The 13,602-nt window shown below is 46.9% G+C and overlaps 1 protein-coding gene across 4 annotated transcripts in view; it reads left to right on the top strand.

Annotated features, from left to right (window-relative positions):
- The window catches only part of LOC148012489 (zinc ion binding protein), a 155,906-nt gene that overhangs the window by 104,270 nt on the left and 38,034 nt on the right, over positions 1–13,602 (top strand). For all 4 annotated transcript variants that reach the window (XM_087669722.1, XM_087669723.1, XM_087669720.1 and 1 more), the window contains 2 exons: positions 1,045–1,164; positions 1,309–1,365. In XM_087669722.1, the coding sequence (XP_087525848.1) occupies positions 1,045–1,164; positions 1,309–1,365 (177 nt within the window). The remainder of the gene's footprint in view (positions 1–1,044; positions 1,165–1,308; positions 1,366–13,602) is intronic.

Here is a 13,602-nt window from a genome sequence, read left to right on the forward strand (position 1 = left end):
GGGAGTGGTTAGTAGATACATGGCAAACATTGGTAAAAAGCATTGGGAAGCAATGAAAGGTATTATGAGATACCCCAAAGGCACAAAGGATTTGTGCATCTGCTTTAGAAAGCATAAGACATCTGTTGTTGGCTTTACGGATGTAGACTATGTTGGTCATGCGGATTGCAGAAAGTCCATTTCTGGGTATGTGTTTGTCTTCACAAGAGGAGCAGTCTCTTGGATCGTCAGGCTACAAAATTGTGTTGCATTGTCTACTACAGAGGCAAAGTATGTGGCTGCCACTGAGGCATGCGAGGAGGCTTTATGGCTTTCACGTTTGGTTCGAGAGCTTGGCATTACAGAGTTACTTGTTCTCCAATGTGATAGTCAGAGTGCTATCATGCTAGCACGGAATCCCGTCTTTCATGCAAAGACGAAGCACATATAGGTGAAGTATCACTTCATTAAAGATGTACTTGACAACAAGAGCATTGAGCTTGTTAAAGTGCATATAGATGATAATCTTGTAGATCTTCTCATGAAGGGCCTTCGAGCAGAGTGGTTTACTCATTGTTGACAGATGATGGGAATTGGATGGGTATATGTATTTCAGCTTTGTACATACCTAGACCTAGCTGATTCTTTTCTCCTCTTAAGGCACATTGCCTTTAGGTGGGAGGTTGTTGGGAATAAAGGGCCATTGTGCCTTTATATGTGCACGAGTGTGAATACACCCTTGGCACATTTGTACTTTCATATATATCTATCCAAAAACCTAAAGATGTACACTAGTCATTGTACCCAAGAACGTTATGCTCCCTCCCCCCCCCCTCTCTCTCTCTCTCTCTCTCTCTCTCTATGCTCTGAGAAAGCGTTGCGTGTCTCGATCCTGGCGCTCTCTTTCATAACACCCATGTTGCACTCCTAGGTTTTTTATTTTTGTGCTTTAGTAAGTAATACAGTTACCCTTCACAGAGAGAGAGAGAGAGCATTTCTCGATCTGTGCAGGGGCCATGTGTGTTTGTGCATGTGCATGCATGCTCACGTTTTATTTTTTTTCAGATTGTAGTAAATGATGAAGGCAGGGATATGTGGCAAGTGTACCTAGATGTTAAAGATTATGCCACTGCTTTAGAGCACTGTCGAAACACATTGCAAAAGGACAATGTCTACATGGCACAGGTAACTGTCTTTATGCTGTCTGAAGTTTCATATTTTGTGTTAAATGTAGGTTCAATAGCTTTTCTTTACTGACATATTCTGTTTGTCTGTGTCTCTCTGTCTCTGTCTTTGTTCCCCTTTCTCCTCTTCCCTATAAATTTGCAGGCAGAGGCTGCTTTTGCAGCAAAAGACTACACAAGGGCAGCATCCTTCTATGCAAAGGTATGAAAATTCTTGGTCTGTGTTTGCAGTCACTGGACTTGCTTGATGTTATATCCTTGGCAGTTTAAGACCTGGTCATGTGCTCTAAAGATTCTGCAATTTACTATGAGGATAGGTGGAATGCAATTGCTTTAGTGAGGATAAGGTCCAAAAATGCAACTATGCTATTTGAAGGCGAGATACATTTATTGAGCTCTTGCAAGGACATACACTGGATGAATATACGAGAGATAGTAGGGACCTTACTATGTGATCTAGGTTGCGGGAGAAGATATTCTGCTTCCTGCTCTTCATAACTTGGAGCCGTGGCAAGATTGGGCTGATTGCAATGTAGGAAAGAGGGAGTTTATTGTGGTCTAGCTTGGGGAATAAGATATTACCCTGTTTTTTTCAGTTAAGAAGATATTACCTTTTATCCTGTCAGTGTTCTTTAGTGCAAGGTATGCTGTGTGTTCAAGATACTGTGTTTCCCGTACTATTGTAATACTACTCTCCATTTTTTTGTGTTCCCCTGAAGAGAGAGAGGCAGGGGTGAGGGAAGGGGAGTGAGAGAAAATCTGCTTGCCACTCTTGATAAACCACAGCCATAGCAAGATTAGAATTTTCACAAACCTAAAGGGATTTCACTGTATGCACAGCCAATGAAATCCTGGTTGATGATAAAGATGGGTCATGGAAGAGGTGGATAAGAAGTGGTCTTACAGGTTTATTAATTCATTGTGGTGCCAACTATCACCACAGCCATGGCAACCAAGATTCCTTACTAGGGCAAGGGACTTGTATGGAGTCTCGTGGTTGGAAGGCATTCCCATGGAAAATATGTGGCTGCCTTGCATGATTCTATGTTTTTTAGTACTACTTGCTATACCAGTCCACATTATTTCGTGTCTTGTCCAACCTCTAGGCAAGTTTGGAATTCCCTTTATGGCTCTTGGATAGCCATCACAAACATAGTACCTTGGGCCAATGTAATTATGATGGGGACCTTACATAAGTGACATAGCATATTTAAGCATGATGAGGGCTTTGAGTAATGACACACCTGAACATTGGCTTCAATGTATCTTTCAATAATAGTCTTTTTACAGGTTGGAAAGGGAAAAGAGATGGAAAGGTAGAGAGATTGGGGCCATATAGAAGGTGGCTTGCCTTCAATCAACATGCGGGGGTGCGCATTTTTTGTGAAATCAATGTTCCAATGAAGTTAGAAGCTAGAAGATGCAGGGAGGCTCTGTGCAGCAGTATGCAGGGCTGATGATGGAGCCAGGCGGGTGGAGCAGACAGAGGCAGGTCCAGGGTGACGCACGTTTGACAGGTCCAAAAGGATAGATGGGGCGCAACTGGCATTAGCTTGGAGTGATTGGTGGCAACCTGGTGTGGCATGTTCTAGCATTAATTAACTAATTTTTAGAGTTGATGTCACCATAGGACATTTTAAAGGCCCATTTAATGCTTTAGCCCCATACAGACACTAGGCACCTACAAGCACATGTCTACCATAACTTAATAGAACTTTTGCCAATGTTACCCATTGCCTACTTACGGTACGTAGGCTGTCACCATGACTTAATTGACTTGCACCTCACATGTGCACGTCACAAGTTCACAACTTAATAATGCCAAAGCTAAGCATTAAGAATACACCTCCCTATGATAGATCACCCCCTTGAAATCCTTGCAATTGCACTGCAATGTGACATAGGAAACAATATTCAATTGGAAAAACCATCGTAGTTCATAGTCAAAGGGCATCAACTGCTACTATTCAACTATGCTACTACCAAACACATACTGAAATTTCCAGCCAACATTATCAAGTCACAACTCTCCAAAAATGAATCATAACTGCTGTTAGAACCACATGGGATGTATCCATTAACTCTAAACAAAAAATATTCTGATTTATACAACCATAGTAAAGCGTGAATAGAAAATAAACCATGGCTAAACTGTTAGTGGCATTGCATAACATTGTTGTCCAATAAAACTCAATCGAAAACCAGTGATAATTGATGAAAATGTATAGATTTAGAGCCATGGTAAAAACTATACCCATGTGCCACAGAGCTAGAGTTGAAAGAAACAACGATCTTTGGTGAGGTCGTTGGACACTCCCCATCGAGGGCCCAGCTGCGGGATTGGCTCCACTCCACGTTGCGCATTGGCACAACGCAGATTGCAGAGACAGCAGTTCTCATGGGCCAAGGGATCTTCATGGTTAAACTCACCTTTGCAGATGTAGCTCGTGAGTTAGTGGAGAGCTCACCCTATGCCTCTACGAAGGGGGTCATTTACATGGTTCCCTGGTATAGCGGCTTCACAGTGGAGACATTTGCGCTCCATAACAGATTTCTCAGACATCGAGTCACCTTACTTTTCCTTGGATTGGCAGTAGAGTACCGTCAGTTAGTGGAGGCCTTTCGATGGCTCTTCGACACAGTTCTTCCTGCCTCCTTCGTGGATGCAGTGACAGCTGCAAGAGTCCGAAAGGTACGAGTGCACGTGAAAGACACAGAGTATACGAAAGTTCCTGGAGATTGAGATAGAAGGTCACTCCTTTAGGCAGGAGGTCATTGTGACTGGGCAACCGGGACAGTGCCTACGTTGCCATGACTTTGGACGTCAAGCAGCAGATTGCATGCGTTTTGGAGACAAGGCAGCTTCGTTGACAGGCCCGCAGGTGGACGCTGATGGCTTCACATGGGTCTAGAGACGACAGGGGGAGCCGCAGCCAGCTCCTTAGACACAACCTCGATAGCAGGGAGCTAGAGAGTGAGTGACGCCTCCCCGGCAGAGCGCACTCCCAACCCACAACACACACCCCCCCCCCCCCCCCCCCCCCCCCCCCCCCCCCCCCCCACCTCTCATGGATTCCCCACTGACCTTGGCTTACAACTCCCCCCTTCCAGGGCCACTAGCGCCCCCCCCACACCCACCACGTACCTCCGACCATCCCTTCTCCCATAGGAAGTGATGAGCCACACACGTCTACTTCCTTCTCGCACCAGCAGTCTTGCCCTCCCCACATAGCCAGACAGATGCAGTTGTTACCATAGGAGTTCTTCTGCAATGGCCCGTGGTCCTACACTGGAGAGTTGCGAAGCGCGGAGAGTTCCTAGTACCTCTAGAGGTGGGAATCTTCGTGGTTCGTAAGTCAAGGAGGGGCAAGGTCCATCTACTAGCACCATCGGATTGACCAAACTACGTCTTTTTCCTTCAGTCCTTTCACTCAGGGGATTGGATGATGACACAAATAGAGGAGAAGAGTGAGGTGGTGGATTATATCTCCCAGTGGATGGGAGAAGAAGGACTAGCACTGTTTACATTGCAATGGCCAGGTTGCATGATGGACATTGATTGGTGGATTGGTGCGGAGGTCCCACACTTGAGCATTATTTTTCGAGCCCCTCCACAGTGGAGAGCTTCGATGGATATGATTGAGTGGCCTCTAGCACAAGGGGCCCGTTTCTACCAGTGTACAGAGGCAGGACTCTCAGCATGGCTAATAGATGCATTGGTAGTACCACTTGGAGCATATATCACCCCTATGGTCCGCCCGAGGGTCACCATGGGGGGCTGGAGTTTGCCGTCCAGGCCTACTGCAAAGCATACTTGCATGCCCCATAGTTCTTCCTCCTCATTAGCAGCTTCTACACCAAACAGATGCCTGTTCGGTCAATCATAGGTTTCCCCATGAGCTTACACCTTGCATCTTGGAATGTGAATAGTCTCCACTGTAGTGGGGCACGTGGTTCTAGGAAGTTGATTGTTGGGCAAGAGTTGCAGCCGGCCCTTGCAGGATGGATAGACATCCTACTCTTGCAAGAGCACAAGCTCACCCTCGCCTAGGCCCATCGGGTAGGGAAGGTTCTCCCAGGCAGGTCACACATCTACTGGGAGTACTCCATCGGTGCCCATGGTAGGAGTGGAGGCATATGCACCTCTATTGGCTCGAGTCTTACCGCCTGTGTACGGGATCATGGGGTGATTGTGGCAGGGAGGGTTTTGTGGGTTAGGTTGGATATTGGGGACTCATGCCTTGGAGTCCTCAATGTCTATGCCCCCACCGAGGCCAGGGCATGCAATAGGTTCTGGGTGGAGATTGCAGTAAGACTTCCAGAGGTGGACTCCTGGATTGTTGGAGGAGACTTCAACAACTTGGAGGCCTTAGAGGACTAGCAGGGTAGAGGCAAAAACTAGCAGGGCTTTGCTCGGGAGGAGTAGGAGGTATGGAAGGTCTTCCTACTGGCAGTAGGAGCTCGCGATCCTTGGAGAGACCCAATTTTCCACAGGAGGTAAAGGTCGTTGGACTTCTCGTGGAGATACAGGCGGCTAGGCAGAGTCTTGCTGGAGCGGTTGAATAGGTTCTATGTGGGAGAGTGGGGCTGCTCTCGCAGAAGCCAGATAGGGCAGTTGGCTAGCACCACTTTGTCTGATCACTGTCCGGTCCTCCTAACATTTGATCCCCTAGCATCTTTCCTAGGTACAGGATCTTGTCGGATCCCTAACTCGATTTACAAGAGAGAGGAGGTGAAGAGATAGATTGAGCAGATTTGGACTAGGGAGTGGAGCAAGAGGGACTAGATTGTAGAGAAAGTTGTAGAGGTTCTAGCCGAGTCAAGCAGTATCTGTGAGGAGGCAGCCCTACAGGCCAAGCAGCAGTGTTTGAGGTGATAGAGTGGGTCCAACACAGTGGTCAGTGATTGGCTGTACTACTACTGGATTTTAAGAAAGCCTATGACAAGGTGGATTGGGACTTCTTGGAGGGCACCATGGAGAGGTTGGGCTTCCCCCAGGCAAGGATCCATAGGGTCTTTGCACTCTATAGATCGGCTACCAGCAAGGTTCTCATAGGTGGCAGGAGAGGGGAGTTTTGGCTGGAGAGATCGGTACCGCAAGGTTGCCCATTGACCCTGTATCTGTTCCTACTCTTTGCAGAGGCGATGTCTCACTTCCTCAGATCACATGTGAGTGGGTTACGCGGCCGACGACTTCTAGTGAGAGGAGATAGGGCTGTTAGACTCAGAGTATGCAGATGATACAACACTTTACATAGAGGACGATGAGTTGATGCTGGAGAGAGTGAGACTAGCTCTCGAGGTGTTCTGTACTGCAGCAAGAGCGAAAATCAATTGGCAGAAGTCGGTTGGTTTTCTTACAGACCCAGCCTCTAGTACAGAGTGGGGCGTCCACTTGGGATTTAGATGGGTGTGCAGAGGGCAGACCGTTCGCTACCTAGGGTTCCATGTGGGACTCGACATCACCCCCGCCCAGCAGTTTTTCCCAGTCATCGACTCTATTTGGAGGAAGCTGACCTATTGGAGTACTGCTCGCCTCTCCCTAGCAGGCCAAGCCCGGTGGTCAACCAGGTTCTCCTAGCGACGGCTTGGTATATCGCCTCATGTTGGTGCTTCTCCTCGTCCTGTGTTGCTCAGCTTCGCCGCCTACTGCGGAATTTCCTCTAGGCCGGGTCGGATGGTTCTAGGGACTCTCGGGCCAAGGTGGTGTGGGTGACCATCATTTGACATTAGTCAGAGGGAGGGCTTGGGATCATTGACCTAGAGGATCAGAGTATGGCCCTTTTGGGCAAGCTTGTAGTCCGCGGTCTCATACCAGGAGGGCAGACCTGGAAGGTCCTACGGCAAGAGGGTCTCCAGGAGTGCAAACCGAGGCTTGGCGGGGATTGGAGACCGTCCTTCAGATGGATCATCATGAGGGCCCAGATCACATGTGACGCCCCCCAGATCCCCCTTCATACGTAGCTTACTTCGTGTGTGGCAAGGCCTTCGAAAGGCCCTAATTCAGAGTCCCCTAGATTGCCAGGAGAAGATAGACCGTCAGCCGGTGATCTGGAACCCCTAGGTCAAAGATCAGGAGGGGATACAAATTAGCGAGCGACTCCATATCTAGTGGGCTAGTTGGGAGGCTGGCCCGGATCGCACCATTTGGACCTGGCGAGAGGTGTATAGGTTGGTGGACGAGGTGTTGTAGCAAGCATCAGGTTGCTAGAGAGGAGTCGAGTTGAGAAGGGAGATTGACATAGCAATACCTCAGGATTGGCTTGGCCCTTCGGTATACGAGAGAGGGTAGAGCTCAAGGAGGTATGGACTGCTAAGTTTTCACTGACAGGTATCCCCCTACAAGTGGCAGGTAGAGTGGGCGGTGCGCTGCATGGGACTTTCTTCACCGTTCATGGGGGGGGGCGTCTGGCCCTTGACAGAGGGCAGCAGGATGAGGGGATAGCTATCCTTTCGTGGAGGAGGATTCGGGTGGTGGGTCTTCAGGGGAAGACATGGCAATTGGACCCCTATGTTTTCTGGGAGGAGCTCCGAGAGTGGCGCATCTGTAATTGGGAGGGTAGACCACTTGATGAGCTGGAGTGGGATCAAGGAGAGTGGCTATGACCGGCCACTGTGGTCGCCAAGAAGCCGCCAAGGTTCTTGGATTACATAGCCAGGATTGGCAAACACGTGCTGATGCAAGAGGACATGGATTGGGCGCCGTCGCATAGCAGGTACTGGGTGGAGTACATAATCATGGATTCTTTCTGAGGGACTTTTTGGCACCGCCTATGGGATGGTTGGAGGCCGAGGAGGACATCGTATTTCGTATGGTTGGTGGCACATGGAGGCCTAGCGGTAGGGAGTTGGTCAGTCCAAAAGCAGAAGGAAGGAGGATGTGAACGCTGCACACAACAGCTTTTGGAAACTCCAAAGCACTGCCTCTCGTCGTGTGAGGTGGCGTAGTTGATGTGGAGGAGCATGCTGCTTTCTCCACCACATAGCACCTAGCCTTGGATGTATCTCATGGGGAGCTTTCTGTTAGCAGGTAGTCAGCCAAGGTTGGCACCTTCTGTATGAGGCTAGGATGGAGGAGACACAATCTTCCTTATTGAGGCTGGGTTGTGTGCAGTAGCCGGCTTGGGGCTCTACCCATCCGCTAGGTACTAGAGCCCACAGTAGACCGCTCTAAGGTATGGGAGATTGTACGGAGTCTCACTGGATGGCATATCTGGAAGGCACGGTGTCAGGAGGTTTTTGGAGGAGAGAGACTTTCTGTACAGGCAACTTTGGCAGAGCTCTGGACCTCCATCATCCACTCACTTTGCGGCCGATGGGACCGGGTGTAGGGCGAGTCTTGAGCTCGCTAGGAGCTCCGTCTTCGTTAGGAGCTCCGTCTTCACTTCATGTGTACTTGGGGTTGTTAGGACTTGTTTTTCGTGATGCAAGCAGGCAGCCCCAAATGGCGATCACCCCCCTCCATAGTTTCTTGTCTTCATCTCTTCTAGACCGCCTTGAGAGGCCTATATATTTGATATTTCTGTGATACTGTATCATCTCTAGCTAATCTGTTGAGCAGGAGCATTTCTATGTATTCAAGTTTTTTTTGAAGTAATATAATTAGCCACACTTTATTTGCAAAAAAGAAAAGAAAAACTTGCATCTTACACTTCAGATTATTGCATTGGGTGTCTTGCTCTCACACTCTACATTGTGTACTCCACCCTCAGCTAAGCTTTAATCTCTTCCTGCTCTCACATTTGGTATTAGAGCTAGCCCTCAGCTCAGCTCAGACTATGGCCAGCTGATCCCCTTGGCATTCAGCCCAGTGTGCACACAACTTCAGTCGCCTACACAAGAAGCCCGCCAGAGGCCAATAACTCCACTAACAGCTCCATCAGCATCTCCACTTGCCAACCTTCAACGTAGCTTGCAAGCAGGCCCGCTGCCACCAGAGGAGTCGTCCCAGAGTCACCCGCCACCAGAGGAGCCATCCATTGCCACCAAAGAAGTCGTTTGCCACCAACGTAGCCGCCGCAGCCTCGACATGTTGCTCTCTACGCTTGGAAGCCTGCCCTGTGCGCCTGGATGCTGCCTGCGACTTGCCCACCAGCTCCGACCTGTTGCCCACCAGCTTAGACCTGCCGCCCGCCAGCTCCTGACCTGCCGCCTGTCTGGCCTTGCGTGAGGAGCGCTGCCCCTTGCGCCTAGAACACCACTTGTCACCGCCTTGCAAATGCCAACTCTGCCTATTGCAACTCCCACATGCCTGGAGTTGTAGCACGGCTCCACTAGGTGTGAGATAGTGAGCATTTGAGGTAAAGGAGGCATTTACCCATTTTTTTCAATTAAAAAGTTTGAGTTACAGCAATGGGATTTTGCTCAAGGAGTGTATCTGCAGAGATTACTTGGGAAGCGGGTCAGAAAATTTGGGGCTTTTGGATATTGAGTAGACATTGGTACATATAGTAAAGGTTCAGTTTGAAATAGACTGATTTTGAGCATTTTGGGACAAGAAAATTTGGGGCTTTTGCTTCTCCAGTGCTGCTGAGCAATTATTGCACCTTGAATTGCATGCATTTCAAACAGTGTTGATAGAGTGTGCTTTAATTTGCTTATTGCAGCAAGGTACTTGCTGTAATTTCAGGAACTTCTAAGATTTCCAGGTTGGTCTAGCTAGAGACATTGCTCTTTTGCTCTTTGATCAGCATTGTTTATCATGGCAAATCATAGAGGTGATGTATTTACTTACGTATCCAAGGAGGATAGGTTGGATGGTAGCAACTATTACCTCTGGTCCTTCATGATGAAGAATGTGTTGATTGCCAAGAATCTTTAAGATTATGTCAACGGTAAAGAAGTTAGGCCCGGAGTTGTGGCTCCTACTACTCCTTGTCCAAGAGGACGTGGACAATGGGCAACTCAGTTGTTCAGCCTGCTCCAGCTTATCCATTTCCCCAGAGATTAGCAGCACAAAAGGCATGTGATACACATGATGCACATGCTTTGTCGCTGATTGTATTGATAGTTTAGCGGTCTATTACCCCTCATGTTCGGGCTGTAGATTCTTCATGAGAAGCTTGGCTAGCCTTGGAGCAGATGTTTATTGGAAAGAATAAGACGCGCATCTCTTTCTTGAAGAAAGAGCTTGAGACAACGAAGATGGATGAGAGTGATTCTATGCAGGATCATCTAAATAAAATTCAGGACTTGCGTGAGTAGCTTATGAATGTCGATGAGTATTGCTTAGATGCGCAAATGATATCTACTACCTTGAATGCATTGCCGCCCTCATACTTGGTCTTTCATACGGCCTTGAACCTCACTATGAGGATTGTCCCACAACCACTTACTTTCCTTCAGTTGGTCAGTTTGCTCTTGGAGGAAGAGCAGACACGAAAGAATAATGGTGTGGATGTTATAGCCTTTGAGTAGGCTTTTATGGCTCGACAGAAGGGCAAGGGCAACCAATCAAAGAATGCTCCACATAGCTCTGGGACTTTAGGCACTTCACAAGGCAATAAGAAACAGGGGGGCATGCAAGCCAAGAAGGGAAGTGCCACTATTGCATGAAGCTAGGCCACTACATCAGTGAGTATAGAAAGCACATAGCCAAGGAGAAGGAGTCAAGGATGTCTGTTTTTGATGCACCTTCCATTGCTAGTGAGTCAGTATCCTTTGTTGGAGATAGGGACTTTTGTTTTTACACATGCAGTTATGACTCTTCTTGGGTTGCTAGAGCATTTAGCTCTACTGAGGATGCAGACACATGGTTTTTTGACAGTGGTGCTTCTTGGCACATCACATCTCGCAGAGATTTGTTTGCCTCTGTTATTGTAGCCTCGGTTGGCAAGTCTGTACAATGTGCCAACAATGCATGATACCGTGTTAGAGGTATTGGGGAGATTATAGTGACAGCCATTAATGGCTTTATTCTCCACTTGTAGGATGCCTTGTTTGTGTGAGGTATAAAGAAGAATTTGTTATCTATTTCTTCTTTGACAAGGTGTGGTTTACAGATCACCTTTGATGATGACAGATGTATAGTGAGAGATAAGGAACACATGACTTTGGTTTTGACTGGCACTCTATGTCATGGGTTATATGAGTTGGATGCTTTTTCAGTTGATCAGTCAGTCTATTTAGCGTCCACTCTTACTCTTGCTATGTCACAGGCGGAGTTATGGCATGCTCCCATGGGGCATGTAAACTATGGTAGCTTGTTGCTTTTGTAGCGTACACAGATGCTTGATGGTTTACCTCTCTTGGAGAGACCTCTTGAGCACTTGTGCGAGGGATGTATTTTGGGGAAAATACATCATTTTTCATTTCCCCGTGATGTTGCTTTTAGAGCCACTGTCAGGTTATAGATTGTGCACTCAAATGTATGTGGTCCTATGTAGACAAAGCCATTGGGTGGCTGTTACTATTTTGTCTCTTTTATTGATGACTTTGCTCGCTTCTGTTGGGTCTACTCTTTGGTGAAAAAGTCAGAAGTGTATGATGCATTTTTGGCTTTTGTAGCAGTTGAAAATCAATCTGGCTGCAAGGTGAAGACTCTCCGTTCGGACCGAGGGGGGAAATACATGTCCTCTATTCTGAATTATTTTTTGAAACAGAAGGGCATTGTTCATCAATACACTACTGCTTATACTCCATATTACAATGGGGTTGCAAAGAGGAAGAATCGGTCACTCATGGAGATGGCCAGGTGTATACTGAAAGCAAAGAGCTTGCCACACAGTTTTTGGATGGAAGTAGTTATGTGTGCTTGCCATGTCTTGAATAGATGCCCCACCAGGGCATTAAAGAATATCACGCCTTTTGAGGCTTGGAATAGCCCTAAACCTTCTGTTGGGCATTTTTCTACTTTGGGTATCTTGCATATGTACACATTCCCAAGGTACTCACGAAGAAGTTGGATAACAAGGCAGTAGTGAGAGCAAAGGATATAGATTACATGATCCTATCTCTAAAAAGGTATTTATCAGTAGGGATGTGGTTTTCGATGAAAAATCAGAATTATCCCTTGCTGGTTTTGACACATCAAGCTGCCAGTGATGTATTTGAAGGGCTGTTGCCCATTTCTTCCCGGTGATATCGCTGGAACTTCAGCAAGTGAACTTAATGTTCAGCCAACTGGTCCATTCGGTAATGCAGAAAATCAGCCCATGGCTAATTTGAATATTCAGCAAGGTGCTGAATCTGAAATTTAGCAAGAGCTTGTACATAGTCAGGAGGCTAGAGAAATGCCTAGATGGTATTTAGAGACTATGAAAGATAGTCACTTGGATGCTCCTATTGCTAGTAGTACTAGAAGGCAAGCTCGTATGGTGTATATACCATGGAGTTTGTTATGGCAACATATACATTTTGATGATGAGAAGCTTGAATGTTTTGAGGATGCAGAACATAGTGTGCATTGGATGGCAGCAATGCAACGTGAGTTTGATTCATCATAAAGAATCAAGTATGGGATTTAGTGTCTTTGCCTATTGGGAAGAAAGCCATTGGAAAAAAATGGGTCTATAAGCTGAAAAGGAATGCGGATGGATCCATTGACAAATATAAGGCCAGGCTTGTGGCCAAGGGTTACGCACACAAGAAAGGCATTGACTATGAGGAGACATTTGCTCCTACCTCCCACATGACTACCATTAGGTCTATGGTTGCTTTGGTTGCCCATTATGGATGAACCGTGCATCAACTAGATATAAAGAGTGTATTTTTACATGGGGAACTTCAAGAAGAAGTGTATGCACAACAACCCATTGGGTTTGCAGTTGAGGGATCTGAACACTTGGTTTGTAAGCTGAAAAAGGCTTTATATGGCTTGAAACAAGCTCCTCGAGCTTGGTATGGAAAGATCGATGCCTTTTTACTTAGCCAAGGGTTCATAAACAACTCATTAGAGTCTGCCCTTCTACATATGTAAAGAGGGGGGATCCATGCTTGTCATATGTCTATATGTTGATGATCTTTTGCTTACAGGGACACATGCTGATCAGATTTGAACATTCAAAGAAAATTTACAGCAAACTTTTGAGTTGTCAAATTTGGGGCCTTTGCATTTTTACTTGGGCATTCAGTTCATTCATGATGCTAGAGGCATTGGATTGTCACAGTCGAGATACATTGGTAAACTTCTTGGGAGGTTTGGCTTATAGGATTGCAAGCCAGTCTGTACACCAATGGAACCTGGACTGAAGTTGTCATTGCATGATGACGGTGACTTGTTTGATATCCACACATATGCTCCAGCAGTTGGATGCCTTATCTACCTATGCAACACTAGGTCGGATATATAGTTTGCAGTTTCAGCCATAAGCAAATATATGCATCAGGCACACATGTCACATTGGCAAGCTGTCAAGCGTGTTTTCCATTACTTGCAGGTACTAGGACTCTTGGATTGCTTTATGCCAAGGGGGGACCACTTTATTTACATGCTTACAGT

This window comes from Lygodium microphyllum, chromosome 27, assembly GCF_053477565.2.
Source record: "Lygodium microphyllum isolate KBCC chromosome 27, Lygodium_microphyllum_v1.1.10, whole genome shotgun sequence".
Lineage (NCBI taxonomy): Eukaryota > Viridiplantae > Streptophyta > Polypodiopsida > Schizaeales > Lygodiaceae > Lygodium > Lygodium microphyllum.